This window comes from Lycium barbarum, chromosome 1, assembly GCF_019175385.1.
Source record: "Lycium barbarum isolate Lr01 chromosome 1, ASM1917538v2, whole genome shotgun sequence".
In the NCBI taxonomy this organism is placed as follows: Eukaryota; Viridiplantae; Streptophyta; class Magnoliopsida; order Solanales; family Solanaceae; genus Lycium; species Lycium barbarum.
In genome coordinates, this window is record NC_083337.1 from 144465995 (window position 1) to 144482100 (window position 16106).

At 36.7% G+C, this 16106-nt stretch overlaps 1 protein-coding gene across 1 annotated transcript; it reads right to left on the minus strand.

The window, feature by feature from the left end:
• Positions 1 to 1474: 1474 nt before the first annotated feature.
• LOC132641627 (protein EMBRYO SAC DEVELOPMENT ARREST 30) lies at positions 1475 to 14477 on the minus strand. The gene is made up of 10 exons (XM_060358674.1): positions 13932 to 14477; positions 13106 to 13190; positions 12205 to 12275; positions 12026 to 12114; positions 11693 to 11936; positions 9228 to 9340; positions 4845 to 4935; positions 4149 to 4277; positions 2405 to 2955; positions 1475 to 2308 (listed from the first exon to the last, which is right to left on the minus strand). The coding sequence occupies exons 1-10, from the start codon at positions 14091 to 14093 to the stop codon at positions 1882 to 1884; spliced, it is 1962 nt and encodes a 653-aa protein (XP_060214657.1). The 5' UTR covers positions 14094 to 14477; the 3' UTR covers positions 1475 to 1881.
• Between the last annotated feature and the right edge of the window lie 1629 nt (positions 14478 to 16106).

Below are 16106 nucleotides of genomic sequence, written 5' to 3' on the forward strand. Positions count from 1 at the left end.
TTAACAGAGAAGGCCACTAAATCCAACGAAGGACTTCATCTTATGATGGCACTAAACTATGGAGGACATTATGATATGTTACAAGCAACTAGGAGCATTGCCAGTAAAGTGAAGGATGGCATCCTACAATTAGAGGATATCGACAACAATTTATTTGAGCAAGAACTCTTTACTAAGTGTGCCAAGCTTCCCAAACCTGATTGACTAATAAGGACTGGTGGAGAACAGAGAATTAGTAACTTCTTATTGTGGCAGCTCGCTTACTCTGAATTGTACTTTACAAAGAAGCTCTTTCCTGACTTTGGTGAAGAAGAACTGAAGGAAGCCATACTTTCGTTTCAGCGAAGGCACAGACGTTTTGGTGGACACACATATTGAAACTCCTTTTATTAATTTAAGGTTCCTACTTCCTAGTATCTCTTATAATTGTAGTTTTAGTATTTTATGATCTGCAATATTCTCTCAGCCAAAGTGATGATTCGAAGCAGGAGACTTTTGATTTCTTTATGCAGCACCTCTAGTCTGATCTATTATGACCTTTGATGTGTATAGATAATGGGCATAGTAATTAAAGTTCACTATGGAGATAAACAACTCTGGAGGCAATCCTCAATCTGTTTCTCCGAGATGGTTGTACTGTGGTTGTACTGTTTTACTAGCACCATGATTTCCATCTTTACAGTTTCTATAAAGTATAAATCCCAAAAAAAATACTCATGCCGTTACATATTAAGTTTCTTTTTGGAGTAACATATCCATCAAGAAATTCAATTAATTGTACTAATTAAAGGGTTCATTTGACTACATTGTCCTCTATTTTTCCTCTTTAATATGCTAAAATTCTCCTAGAAAATGTAAAAGTTCGTTGAAAGACCTTTTTGAATAAGTTATTCACACAATTTTTTGTAGCAAGGATAAGTTGGAAAAAGAAGAATAATGATTTCTTAATTTTTGAAAATGACACTTATTTTGGACTATTTTAAAAAAGACGAGAAAGACACTTAAAAGGGCCGGAGCGAGTAAATTCCCAACATATTCATAATGCTACACAAATTCTAAGCAGCAGCCAACAAGTCTCAGCACATTTTTGAGAAGTAATCGTTATATCTCGGTGCGTATCGTTAAGCCATATAACTTTCAGAAAGGGGTACTTTCTTTTCAGAACGATTGTCCAAGCGAGAGCATTAGATGAGAGCTTGAAGAAGGGCGCTAGAAGCACTCTACAGTCGTCACACAAGGCCAACGGACTTGCAATATGTGAGTAGCTTCAAGAAATTTCAGCTAATGGCATTGGCAACATAGCTTTATACATTGAGCATTATTCTGTAGGTCCTCCACTACTAGATCTCCTACTAGGTCTTTACTGCTCAAGAGATAAATTTCAATATACTGAAAGCTAGTTAGATTTCGGAGCTCTTCTATAACCAAAAGGTTCGGACATCTATTGAAAAATATTTGAGAGGTGAAACGAAAATCAAAGAATAATTGTTTAACTATATATGGCTTCACTGTGTCACTTTTGCTTTGTGCAGTCACAGAGTACTAGAAATTTTAGACATCTTTTGTATGCTCTATACCTGTAGAAGATGGAAGAACTTGTCCGTCATGTAGGAGAGAAAGAGGGAGAGTTCTACCGAAGAAACCAACGGAATCCAGATGCCAAGCAACGAACTCTAAGAAGACTTCATGAAACACGTTTGAAGAACTGTATGTGCAGGTAATTTGGCCCCCAAAAAATTGGGAGTTCATCTAGACATTCCAAAAGCAACATGCTGCAGTGAAGTTTAACTCTCTGAGAAAATATTTCCGGAGTGGGGCTAGACACCGGTGGCATAGAGGGAAATGATCATGAATACGAAGGCTAGATATGTACATCTAATCCTAATCATCAGGATCCATTTCCTCGTCCTGTTCCAGGGATGGAATTGCATCAGTTCCATTGTATCCTTCGGATTCTGACTGCCCATCCAAATCAGTCTCATCTTCTTGAGAGTCAACTTCTTCAGCATTAGTCTCTTGAGTTTTTAGTTGTTGCATCCATTTGGGGCACTCGTCCTGCCCTTCAAACAACAGATGAAGATTGTTGTTCTTTCCTGAATGCACAATATCAGTAGCCTTGACAGTTGAACATGAGCATTCTGGAATAGGGTTAGAGAGGAAGAACTTCGTTTTTGATATATCAGATCCCTGCAGAAGGCCCTCTTCTGCCAGGCTTTTGTTGAGATGTTCTCTAACAGCGACGGTCCAATTACGAGGTGGATAATAGAGATGATCGATGGTATTATTAAAGAGCTCTGCAAGATATTTCCTGCATATACAAGATGCATTTTAGAAACTAATGGTAAAATAAAACAAAATGGATGACCACCAAACAAAGAAAGGACCAGGTGTTTTGTTAGTTTACCTGTCAGGCCGAAATGTTCTTGCAGATGCCATCTCATAAAGTCGGTGTCCCATCACCAAGCTCGCAAAATCAGGCCCATTACCATCATTGTCAAAACCAGGGAAAAAAACTTCAGCATCCACTGAGACTATGTAATCAAGAGCATCCCATAGCAGTCGGTGTGCTTGCTCCCTCTGATCTTTGGGAGAAGGTTCTGGTTCCATATCTTTATCTGCAATCCACCCATACCAGCCTTCTTTTTCATGTCGATAAATGGGTCGACCAGGAGGAGGTGGTAGAGGCCTTGGGCGGGGCCCAGCCTTGTCCCATTCTTCTTTTAATTGATTTGCACTTTTTACTGTTAAAGGCTGATCAGGATCAGGAGTAAGGGGGGTTTCTGGGCCAACTAAATTGGCTAGCTCTTTTTTGCTGCACAAAGAGGTACGATCAACTAAATTGGTGTACATGGCGCGTAAAGGAATCATAACCCGTTGTCCGCCAAAGGTTTCAGAACCTGCAAGGTATATTCTTGTTCTAGGTGGATAGCCCATGGCTCGAAGCAGAAGGCCAACCTAAATTTTGCAAGAATGTATAAAGAATTAAGAAATGAATGAGGACAACCATACATATTCACAATTATCCTGAGTCTGTAATTACAGAATAGGAGGATTAAAGAGTTTTAACCATAACATGAACACGATATCTACTTTGTCTCAAATTTCCCTTGTTTTCCTTTTCCTTTTTTCTCTTTCTAGACTAACAGTTACAATTTACACGATGATTTCCTCTTTAAGGATTTTTCTGGAAAGAAGACAGGAGCAGAAAGCAATAAAGAACATCAGGTCAATCGGTGAGGTAATCTCTTGACAAAGGTGTTCTTTGCTAACCCTACCACAGACAAATTCTTGGAATTCAGGTGGAAAAGGGTAGAGGAGCGGGCCCATTATCCACCAAGTTTTGAACCACACGTTACTGGCCCTCGGGGATTCCTCGGATATAAGATAAAGGTGTTTTTTGGTAACCTGCAGATCAGCTTTTCTTTGTCTCGGTTCCTTTTCTTCTAAAGTATTACTCTGATGAAAGCAGTTTCTCTATGATGCTCTTAAAGCCTCCCAAAATCAGCCCACCTTCCACACCCACACCTCTCGTCCCTAAATAAGATAAGATCTAGAATCATTGTATCTAAACCCACAAAGTTACATGCCCATTTGCGAAACGAAAAACCAATTAATATTACGAAAAAAATGATGACAATAAGTATAGAATCAAATAGGTATATTTAAGTATAAAAATCCCTGATGATATTATTTATTACATATTAGTCTTATTGTTAAATTGCTATTTTTGCATGATTGCTACTTCATCGCCCATTGATTGTGTATCCACTATCCACTATATTTTCTTCTCCTTGTAGCTGGAAGACGTCTTTTATGACGCAGCATAACAAACTGTATTGATCTTTATAGTGCCTTAATCTCTCAACATCAATTCACAAGCTAATAAGGAACCCGCAATCTCTTCCCAGTTGTGAGAAAAGAATCTAGAGCTTAGGAATATGCAGACCCTTTGTATTTAGAGAAGTCTAAACTGGAGATTAAACTATGAGAAGTAACAAAGTGCACTGCATGGATGCTATCTAAGAAGTGTCTGCATCAAAAGGTAGCTCTAGATGTAGCATATTGTATAAAGCTACTTACAAAAATTGTACTTCGAGCTAGACAAATAAACTTTCTTCAAAGATTTGAAGAGAAAATTCAAAAAGTACCTCTTCTGGCATGAGAGGGCACGACCCATTTCTCTTCCGAGCATGTGAGTCAACACTAAGTTCTTCACTGATAATTCCTTGTTTAATCATCTGGGCCCTCCTGTATTGTATAAGTTCTGTGTGAACATCCTACACCAACAGAAAGCAATAGGTTACATATGTCATGATATCAGTTATTCTTAAATGAGGAAAAGGCATCATTAGGTTTATCAGACCGGATAGACTCAACAGATTAACTGCAGCAATACTCTCCCTTGCTTCGCACTGCTGAAATGCCTCTTTCTTTGCCCTTCTTATTTTTTCTTGCTCCTTTTCTCTTTTATATTCGCATCAGACCCTAATGCACAATTCTTGCATTTGCCAAGATTGAAAGCTACAGAAGGGAATTCAAGAATACAAGCTAGAGTTGATACTATGTACTAGATAAGAAAAAGCACATGATACTTACGCCAACTTCTATTTTCATATGTGAGCCAAATAACCTAGCTTTGTCATGTATCATCCCCTGTTCTCAGCATTGATACCCACACCAAAATTCGAAGACTAATATAGCTTTTTCATGCTAATTTCCAGAATAAATCACCAGAATTTACCAAATTAATCGATTTTCCAACAGAGATGTTCTGATTAGACAGTCCAAGTTCTTACACAGTGATCAGATTAAGAGAGTATATTAATAAAGGAGAAGTGAGGAACCTGAAATATTTCAGCACAACCATGATAGGCTAGGGCATCTCTCTTAAGCCCAGGATGATAGGAAAGGTAAGGTTGGCCTGAAGCTCGTAATCTGCAGAGAGGAATAAATATTTTTATCATCTGTTTACAAGAGATATAAAACTCTCCGTGCACCAGAAGAAAAAACGAAAGGGAAAAGAACGAGGCAAGAAGTTGATCACACAAACTTCCATTTGATACGTAATTTCATTTTGTTCAGTGTCCAGCACCAAGTGCTGGAAATTTGTATTAGAGAAATATACAAATACTCCATTCTTTTACTGCACATGTAATGATCGGGAAAGTCTATAATAGTACCCACTTCATGTATATCCACCATGTTGCACCAAAGAGCAAACGAAAAAATGTGTTTATTTGAGTCTAAGTATGTAAATTTTGAGCAACCCGAGCAGAACTCAACTGCAAAAGACATCAGCAACTACCAATCTAATGAAGGATCTCACATGAAAACAAACTATGGACAGCTGCTTCTGAACATAGACGAGTAAAGATTGTGTCATAAATCATTGAACTAACATGTTTCTTATTTCTGGACTGGTAGAGTAATAATGGAGTGTATCAGAATCTGGCACTAAGTTAATGCCAGGGAAATACAAATTTGACCCATTCTCTACAAAGAGAGAAGATTCCACCTATATAAATCCAACTTCTGTAGTGAGTCTATAAAGTCAAGCCTACTATTTTCATCTTCAACATCCTGTAGATTACACCAAAAAGCCAAAAACCATAAGCAAATGTACTTAGTCTTCTGTATAGCCTCTATTATCCCTTCTAAGCATCTTCCATTCCTTTCCTTCCATATTACCCAACACACACATGCAGGCACTGTATTCAAAATTTTCCTCACTTGATTTACGCACTCCCCTAACACCACAACTGGCTCGAAGATCCTTTACTGAATAACGCATGACAAAAGAGACCCTGAAAGTTGAAAAAACAGCGACCTGATCTGGCTTGCTACTTTGCATAGTAAAAAACAAGGCTGCCACTTTCCTCCTCACTATTGCACATAAAAATGAAGCATCTGCTACGAATAGACAACCCTCTCCTCTGTAGGTTGCCTTGGTTGAGGCTGCTAATCCACATAAAACAACAGACTTTGTAGGGAGCTTTCGACTTCCACAATTGCTTCAAAGGCCAACATGTGTTGTCTCCATCACTGTTAAGGATCTTATAGCAAGAGTTCACTGAGCACATCATCAATGTTAAGGATCTTATAGGGATCTGTCTGCCTAGTCCATATGGAAGTATCTATTTCTTTTTTACTGGTAAAGTAGTACTCCGTAATTGTATTAAACCAGAAAGTTGTCACTAAATTGAACTAATGTGTTTAGCTATTTCTTTAACCAGTACCATACATATTTGTCCTTTGTTAAATTAAAGAGCACATCATCAAAACATAAAGGGTGTCAAAAGTATGAATAATGTGAGTATGTAGGCTAGACTTGATGTTCTGTCAAACCTATCTAACTATCTATACGAAAGATATTCTTTCCTCAAATTAAAAGAATATATAATTTCATATTTCTTGAGCTCTTCTTTATACCGTTGAACCAAACTCCTATTCGTTTCATACCAAATTGTTCAAAAAATGCATAATGGGCTAGCTTTCCACACAGCTTTCCTCTCAGTCACTGTATTTCCTTATTCTCCAAAATAGTAACACACTACACCATGGAAATACCACTTCCCATACTGTGAAGTCGCTTTTACCCTTTTTTTGGTAAGTAAAGATTTTATTAAGAAAGTACCAAGTTGGTACAGAAGAAAGTACAGGACCTAGCAGCAAACTCCTTCATCCATACTACATATTATCTCCTAGCAAGTGTAAAAAATCCAAATACTTCTCCATCCTATCTACAGTACTGCTATTACACCAAAAGTACAGATTTTTAATGCATTTGTTTTGTACTTTAGAAATCTGTAGCTTCTTCCCATCAAAGCATGCCTTGTTTCTTTCCATCCATAAGACCCACGTTATGCAATTGGGAATGGTTCTCTGTATTGGTTTAAAGCTCTTTTTAACCTCCTGAGATTGCCACACTACCAACAAGCTACTAATTTTCTCTGGTAACACCATAGATATGCCCATTATGCTAAAGAAAAGTTCCCTACATTAACTTGAAAATCTGCAATGCAAGAAAAGATGTTCAACTGTTTCCTCTTCTGAACTGCAGAAATAGCATCTACTACACAAGGAAAAACCTTTCCTTTGTAACTTGTGCTGTGTTCGGCAAGCATATGCAACAGTAAGTGATTTGCCCCTTCTCCGTCTTCTTTGCACCTGCAAGTGAACTCACAACAATCCTTCCTCCTCCTCAGGTTGTCTGCTGTGAGAATTGAATTCCACAACGTACAACAACTTATTTATGTAACAGACCTGTATGATCCCATCAAATAAGTCCACACATTCCCCAAACATATTTCTCCAGTAATTATTATAACGACTTCAGCCTTCGCAGTGTTAGCATGACTAGTGTTACTAAAGGTCATCACTTCGTCGATTATTGAATAGAATAATCTCTTCAACCCAGGGGCGTATGAACATGGAGGGGTGGGTTCACATGCACCCATCCTCCCCTCCCTAATCCATGTATGCCATTATTATTTTTCTAATTCAGTACTTAAATTAGTAAGGGTGAACCCAAGCTCAAGTGAGCACTTCAGTTCATTGGTAAGCAGTGCACCTTTGCCAAACATTTTTGGAGTTCGATCCCTACTGCCTACACTGCTTTTTACAATTAATAAGTGGCACTTTTATTTAATCCCTTTTTACTTTATAAATAAATAATGGTGCACCCATATTCTTGAAATCCTGGATACGCCTCTGCTTCAACCTTTGCAGTGTCAGTTAGATTAGTGTTATTGTAAGTATCGGCCCATTGTTCAAAGCGACAGAGTGATGTGAAGCAAATGGTTATAGCCTCCTGTGAAACGCATACTTCAATGGCACAAAGTGGTCCTAACACGGGCAGTCACTCTGATTTTAGAATATGAAAAAGAGAGGGGGGGGGGGGGGGGTGTGTGTGTGTGTGGGGGGGGGGGGGTTGTAAAAGTTAAGGATCTTCTTCAATGTTAAGTAATAGAGCTCCACTCCATGTGGAGCTTCAGCATCCTATTTGTCATCATTATCTTATTTTTCTTCTCGAGTTTGTGACCCATCTTCTTCTAATAGACTAATGCAACCGTTACTTGGCTTCATTTAATTCACGTCCCTTTTTCATCTCAAACAATAACTCTTTCTTTTTCTTCTAGTATGTAGTCATTTTCTTCTGTACTTTTGATTCGAGGCTTCGTATTTGCTTCCCTCTTCTGCTCTGTAAATACAATTAAGTTACGAAAGGAATTAAATATGAAATTGAAGATTGCACACTCATGCCATTGTACGGTTGTCAATTATAAGGCCCCCATCGATTTTCACTTAAAGTTATCCATTTTATGGTTGCTCATCTGCAACTTGAGAATCAATTAATGAAAGTTGTCTTTCTGTGGCCACCTTGAAATTACATTAAATGGTCTTAAAGTTGAGGAGTTGAACAAATATTATCATTCTGTTTGCGAAATTAGGAGTTTTAATTTCATTTTGATGCTATAGCCTATAAGTACCAAATCATATATTAGGTTCTTTTGTATTACGATAAACTTTTTCTCCGAATAACCGAGAATCCCAGAGGGCCAGAGGCTCATGGTTCAAAACTCTATGAAGAAAGGGTCCGCCCCTCTATCCTTCTCCACTAAAATACCAGGCATCCGTCTGCAGCAGGTTTCAAATCCGTGATATGCACTAAAACACGTTACGTGTTCTGCTCTTACTATTAGACCAAAGCAGTCTCAAGTTGTGCTCGCATTTCACTAAAACTTTCATAGTGTTGTCATTTTTCTTAACTTTGTTGCTTTCGAAAACATTGCATATGTCAACCCTTAGTGCAACTTAGATCTAAGCAAGCATATCCATAAGATTCATCTTAGAGCCCGTTTGGATTGGCTTCTAAGTTACCTATAAGTTGTTTTCAGCTTTTTTTGAGTGTTTGGCTGGCCAGCTTAAAGCCATTTTGTGCTTAAAATAAGTCCAAAAAATTAATTGGGCCCATTTGGCTTAGCTTATCTAAAGCAGCTTATAAGCTGTTTCCAGCTTATAAGCTACTTTTTTTAAGCCCATCCAAACAGGCTCTTACTGGACATCATGATAATGAAAGGGAAAAAAAATCACACAGAACACACTCTTTAAGTCAACATTAGCTACAAATTCCCAGATAAAAACAATTTTATTCAAAAAACATGAAGTGTTAAGATGATAACAATTAAGACGGCGAATATAGAGTACAAAAGTTTTCAATTCCTTACCTTTCCACCATGAGCTTTCCAAGAGCTTCAATTTCTGGGCGAAACTGAAGGGCATGAAATGCTACACGACATCTAAGCCTCTGATACTCAGCCATGCTAGGGGGAAGGATAGACTGAGAAGAATTTGAACTTGATTAGATGCTCATTGTACACCAAGACAAACTAAGCATTAGGCACGTAAATATTAAACTGGGGAAAAATATCAATGGCATGTTAAACTCTCCTCTCAAGAAAATTAAACCCGAAATATTCTTAAATCAGAGGTCACGCGATTCAATGCTGGGCAACTAATTCAAATGATAATGGCAAAAATGCAGATGCTGTTGGGCAACTAACCCAAATGATAATGGCAAAGATGCAGATGCTAAGATGGATGTGCAGTCATATAAGATTAAAAATGACCACATTCACGGTAGCACACATTAAGGATAAAATGAGAGGTTGCTTGAGATGGTTTGGTCATGTCTTGCGCTGACCTGCAGATGCACTTGTCTGTAGATGTAAAGATGATGAGTGAGGTGTCAAGGGAATGAGGTAAGCCTAAAACTCTTGTAATCCATGCAAACTTAGCTAAAGATAGAGAGCGCAATAGAAAAAAAAAGATCTATATAGGTGATACTATTAGTAAGAAATATCTTTGGTCATGTTAATATGTTTATATGTTTACTTTAGCTCCCCTATGCTTTCTAGGGATTGTTTAGCTCTAGCAGAAATTTTTATGCCTACAGAGACTACTGAGCGTTCTAATACTTCTTATTTTATTTTTGTTTTGCACATTATTGGCCTCAGATGAACTTAAACGGAGAAAGATGGTCAGTGAGAATTCATGTAACCGACCCCAACTTATTCTAACTGAGACCTAGTAGTAGTCGTTGGCTTGTTGCAGAGATTAGACAGAAATACGGGACATTTGTCCTAAAAAGAATGACACCTCTCTTTTTCTGGAAACTTTTCGATCTTACTATCACCTTACCCTTAATGATATTACTTGTTGGAACCCACTTGAAATAAATGTTCATTCTTTTATAAGAAAAGAAGAATGAAACGACATATAGAACTCCCAACACCACTCATCAAAAGGATAATTGTGGTACAATTTTAAAGATAATTTTGGTACTTTGCATATATTATTATATTTGGCTCACAAGTCAAATTTTCTTTAATTTCTTAAATTTTGTGTCCAATCAAAAGTCTTCACATAAAATAGGACAGAGGGAGTACTTTTTGAACGATGTAAGGAAACAATCCATGATCCGAGATAATATTACATATTAAAGAGGGAAAATGTGTCCCCTCAAATGCCAAAGGGATGCATGAGCTTGTATTGCCCATTGACTACCAAACCCAGATCAAAAGCCACATTGATGACCTGAGTTTCCAATGTGGATGATATTGTTCATCCTTAGCACAAGCAATAGGGTTACTAATGACAAAATAACAGAAATATCGCATAATTTGCTACACCAGACAATTGATCATTCTGCAATGGAGTTAGAATTGTAAATTAGGCTTGAGTTACTTTGCAAACCAAATATCTACCTTAGCGAATAAGGATGATTTAAAAACATAGGTGCTTAACAGAGATGTTAGAAATACCCGGTTATAAATGGGTGTGTCAAGGGTATGATATGTTGGAAATACCCAGTTATAAATGGGCGTGTCAAATGATAAAGATAATTCTATGATCTATGTAAGATGAGATTGAAAAGAAGAGAGAAGATGACTTTCTGAGAGAAAGTTGGGAAATGACTAGGATCAGTTTCGGAGAATGTTTGTTGATGTCTTGTGACTAGATAGAAGACAAAGCTTCTCTCTCCAGACCCTCCACACTAACAGTTGTATTCCTCCTCGCTATATCCATTTTCTATGTTCTTTCTTTTATGATTAAATATATAAAAAAGACAAGAATCATCCTGACTTCCTGAGCTGGTCTTCAAGCACTCAACAAGCAACTCCCTCTAAAAGTTGGTCGCTCTTGCCAAAAGTTAGGGAGCACAGTCATAAAATCTTTAGCAGCATATTCAAGATATGGTCAAAGTCAATCGGCGTACCAGTTGGACACCCATCTAACACCAACCCAGTAGTGCACTTCTTTTTAAAGAAAATCTCCATAGCACAAAATATAGTTAATATAGTTAGATATTTAGTAGTGTTTAAGCTTTTATCAGTGCGTAATCATTGCTTTTATTAGTCGTAAATGAATGTGGAATAATCTATTGTTTGTTATGTTAATAATATGAAAAGTGGTATTTTCATTACATTAAGTCAGTACAAAATATTACATATACAAGTCGATGTTGTGTTCCCTTAATTTTGAAAATTTCCGTGTCTTCAAGCTTATAAATGTACAATTCATGCTATGATTTGAAAAAGGATCCAAATATCTTACAACTACTAAATACAATTTAATACACATCTAAGATTGCTATGGCTTGCAAAACAAAATAGAAGGGAATTAATCATACCTGAAGACATCCTCCATCTGTCAATATTAGTCCGATAACCTTTCCTTTCTTCAATCTAGGTAAAACTTCAGAAGTATAAAATTTTAGAGAAGCCGAACTTTTGGGCTTGAAATGTTGGTACTCTTTCCGCCTCCTAGCCTCCCTCAATATAGGTGGAAGACTCTTCACAATGGTGACATCATTTGCTAAGGCTGCTATAAACTGATCCTCATTATAGAGGTATGAAAAACTCTTGAACTTGGAACTGCAAAGTTTATATATAATTTAAAATTCAGGAATTTCAATAAAGCATCATAAAACCCCTCCTTATCTATTAAGCAAATTAATCAGGACCTGATGCCTTTTGAACGAGCACTTTCTTGGATCTCTGGGATTACAAGGGTGGCATTTAGAAGCCTCGATATGGCGACCAGATCAACAATCTATTAGAAAAGGGTAACCTGTTAGGAACTCTTTACCGAACAATTTGGTGCAACAAGGTAGAAGTCCTTTTAACAATATAATGAGCATACCGAGTTACTGATCTTCTCAAAACCACCAGAAATTTTTGCATAGATGAAGCCATTGTTTTGATCAACTGCCACTGAAACCGTCACAGAAAAGGTGAAAAGGAAGAATCAGTTTCAACCGATGATGGAGGTACTTAACATTGTTGTTGAAACAAAATACAGTTAACTATAAAATGGCGACGGCGGTGAGTCAATTTCAATTTAGACATAGGCAAGCCCAGAATCTCCAACCTTAAAATAAGTAACTAGAAGTGTAGACCATAACTGCCATGTCTAAACTGTCTGCTTATGTAATCCAGAAAGCAAAAGCAACAGCACATTAAACTTTTTAGTAAATATATGGTACTCCCTCCATTCCATTCTATATGGTACTCTGTCATTTCCTATTAGTTCCACAAAGAGTTATATCTCTCTATATTTGGAAACATTCCCACTTTACTTTAAAGGCATGCTCTTATAAGAATTGACATTGCACGTTGTAGACTACAAGGTACTAAGAGTACTTATGGTATGTTATACAACTTGCTTACGTGTCAAAAGCCTTTACTTCTTCCTTAGACTCCATGCCCGATCAAATACCATCACTTTGTCAAATAATGGAGGGAGTGGCTTTCTTTTTTCAAAAATGCTTCCTGAGGAAACTACCGCTGCTCCATTACCATCATCAGATGCCATAAGATAATCTCTCCAATAACTTCATTTTCTTGCTTTATACATAACACATTATATTGCATTATATTCATTGTGTTTTCAACTTTGCAATTCATCATTATATATGTGCAAGTAAAGTTAAAGAAGAGCACAAAAGAGGGATTCATAAGAAGAAAATATCAAATACATAATCCAGTCAGGATCCTGTGACTAATTCAGAGCAGTAAATAACTAAAAGAATTGCCAGGATTACCAGGATATGTACTTCTTGGATTTGGATAAGGGTGCAAGGGTTCCATTGACTTCACACTTCCCCACAACTTGCGAAATCCAGGACCCTAATCAAAGTTTTCAACATGAAACTATAAATACAAGCATAGTGTGATGAAATTAACCTAAAAAGATGTAGTATTGTATTGTCAAAACATGTATATACCATTAAACAACGACACAATCGATATTTGGATTATGACCCAAAGTGTGTAAAAATCATCAGAAACCAGGCCCTATTTTGTTGTTTTTTTGGCAGTTGAGTCTTTCTTCGTCAATGAGGAAGAAAGAATCCTGCTTTATTATCCTAAGAGGTCAATATCATATCCTATCGCATTGTAGAGAAAAGTCTCTGCCATTAGCCCATTACTACTTGGGATTGGCCATGAGAAGTACATTCCTAATCAATTAATCTTCCTTATCAAAAACAATAGATACACTCGTTGTTTTGCTTCAAATTCTTTTCTTTTCGAGCCGAGAGAAACAGCCTCTCTACTCCACAAAAGTAGGGGTAACGTCTGTGTACATCCTACCGTCCCCAGACCTCACTTGTGGGACTACACTGGGTATGTTGTTTTAGTATATACTTTTTGAACACAATTGAAATTCTGGTTAATGGTGCTGTTTGTAGAGAATCTTAAAAAAATCACTACATGGTTATATGTCACACCCACAGGGCTTTTCAATAAAATCATCAACTTTTTTTATCAAAAAGATAAGCACAGGGCAAACAAATAAATCAATATAATAGATGCAGCATTACATAAACGACTAGAAACAGTAGACAAAATAGAAACTGTTTTTTTTACCTTTCTGGTGGGTAAAGTAGGAGTTAACTCCTCAGTAAAAAGGGTAATAGCGGTGTATTGTACAAGATCAGAACTGGACTTGGCAAGGAACAAGTGAACCAGCAATGAAACAAATGATAACACAAATCCCCCTAATGCTGCCCATTTTATTTTCGATTTCATCTCACACAATATAATTTAATACACACAAACTCAATTTATTACAGTGTTTGAGAAGTGATGACTGGCGGGGGGAATTAGATCAAAGAATTTAATTGAATTGTTAGAAAAGGGGTTAAGTGATTATGAAGGTAAGTTTATTTGAACAGATCGACTCGAGAATAGGAAGAAGTTAGTATGTATTGAGAGTTGATCTGATTAGAGGAGAGAAAGTGAAGGATTAAAGTTTAAAGGATGATGATTAAAACAAGGGTTTAAGTGGATTTTGCGAGATTGCCAGGTGACAGCTTTCATTTTTAGGAACGCCACACAGGCATGAAAGCAGCAGCTGAGTTCAGACTTGCAACAAGTTCGAATGCCACCCCATAAATAAATGTCAAATAATCAAGACAAACAAAATGGAAGGACAAACAAACAAAACGACTGCAATTCTCTTTTCTTTTTCTTTTTTTTTTTAAAGTATCGTTGGAAAAAATTGTAAGTACATAATTCTTTTCCTTTTTCGCTTTTTTTCTATTTTTGGATAAGATTGAAAATTTTCAGATTTTCGTATATTGTTTTAAATTTTAGAGGATTTGCAAATATATCGAGAAATAGTCATTTTTAAGGCGAAAATAGTACTTGGACAAGAATATTTGTAGCTAAAACACGAAATTTTGATTATTGAAATTTTAGTCTAGCACAATACGATGGAGCTTGGAAATTTTCTAGAGTTACAACCGTAGTTCAAATTCCAGGAAAAATTTCAAAAGTTTTGAATCATGGATGTTCAAACTCGAGCATTTCTAGAGTTTGACATGACACTGAATAAATTTTTCATGACGTTTGAACTTATAAAGGTTCTATATTCATGAAATTTGAAATAGGTATCATGAGTGAAATATGCGATTCCTTGTAATAAAAAGGTATCATTATTGAAATAATGATAAAATATGTTTTAAAATACATATCATGAGTAAAATAATATGAAATCACTCATGATATCTCTTTTTAACTATGTACGTCCTTGAGTTTCACCTTCTGGAATTCCATGACTTAGTCCCGGTGTTCGAATTGTTGGGTGTGCGAACAAAGTACCACATTGGTAGCTGAAAAGAAAGAAGTGTTACTTATAAGGTGTTAGATACTCTTAATGATGTGAGACCTTTTGGGGAGAACCGTGCGGAATTGGCCCAAAGCGGATAATATAACATCATGTTAAGAATATCTTTGGGTTGTTTAGCCCAATTCGAACAAGTCTTGTTGTAAGTGAAACTCTCAAGAGTATCGCTGGACCGTTTAGCCAAACATGAACAAATTTTGTTGTAAGTGAAACTCTCAAAAACTATGTCATGGAGTTTAATAAGATTCCTTTGAACTATGTCAATTCTACTTCCGAAACATTTTTTGGAGTACCTGTACTTCAAGTTGCGGGGGGTGTATTCAAAGTTCTAAAGCTTTTCATGTTAATCTATGAATATCATTATTCAAATGAAGTTTCCGTATTGAGGAGTGGCTAAGTTTAATTAATTTTAAAATGCTAACCAAAATTTAATCAAGGGTTCAAACGGTGGTTATTTGTCCATTCCTCCCTTTTTTCCAAAGCTCTCAAATTTGGAACTTGAAGTAAAATTAGTGGAGTGTTCAACCAATCTTAAGTAACTTTCTCAAACTTTGAGATAACGTACAAGCATTTGTTTTCTATCTCCTTTAAACTTGTTAACCGGTTCGGGTTAACCGGTTTTAACCGATAACCGGACCGGCTAAATCGGAACTGGAACCGGTTAACCGGTTCCGGTTAACCGTGTAATAGTTTACCGGTCCGGTTTCGATATTTTGGAAACCGGTAAAACCGGACTGGTTAAACCGGTTTAACCGGTGAAAATTAAAAAAAAAAAAAAAAAAAAAAAAGGAAAGAGCCGTTGGGCCGCAGTGTCCGTTAATGGACCATTGGCAACGGTCCATTTGCAAAAATGGTCGTTGCCAAACGGTCAGTTTTTTTAATTTTTGGCCCCCAATTTTTTTTTTAACACTTTA

Excerpts from the sequence above, each read along its gene's own strand:
- LOC132641627 (XM_060358674.1), bottom strand. The coding sequence starts at position 14,093 with ATGAAATCGAAAATAAAATGGGCAGCATTAGGGGGATTTGTGTTATCA. Across the intron at positions 13,191-13,931 it reads CTACTTTACCCACCAGAAAG|GGTCCTGGATTTCGCAAGTT; the intron begins GTAAAAAAAACA and ends AACTTTGATTAG. Across the intron at positions 9,341-11,692 it reads CAGATGGAGGATGTCTTCAG|TCTATCCTTCCCCCTAGCAT; the intron begins GTATGATTAATT and ends AATTCTTCTCAG.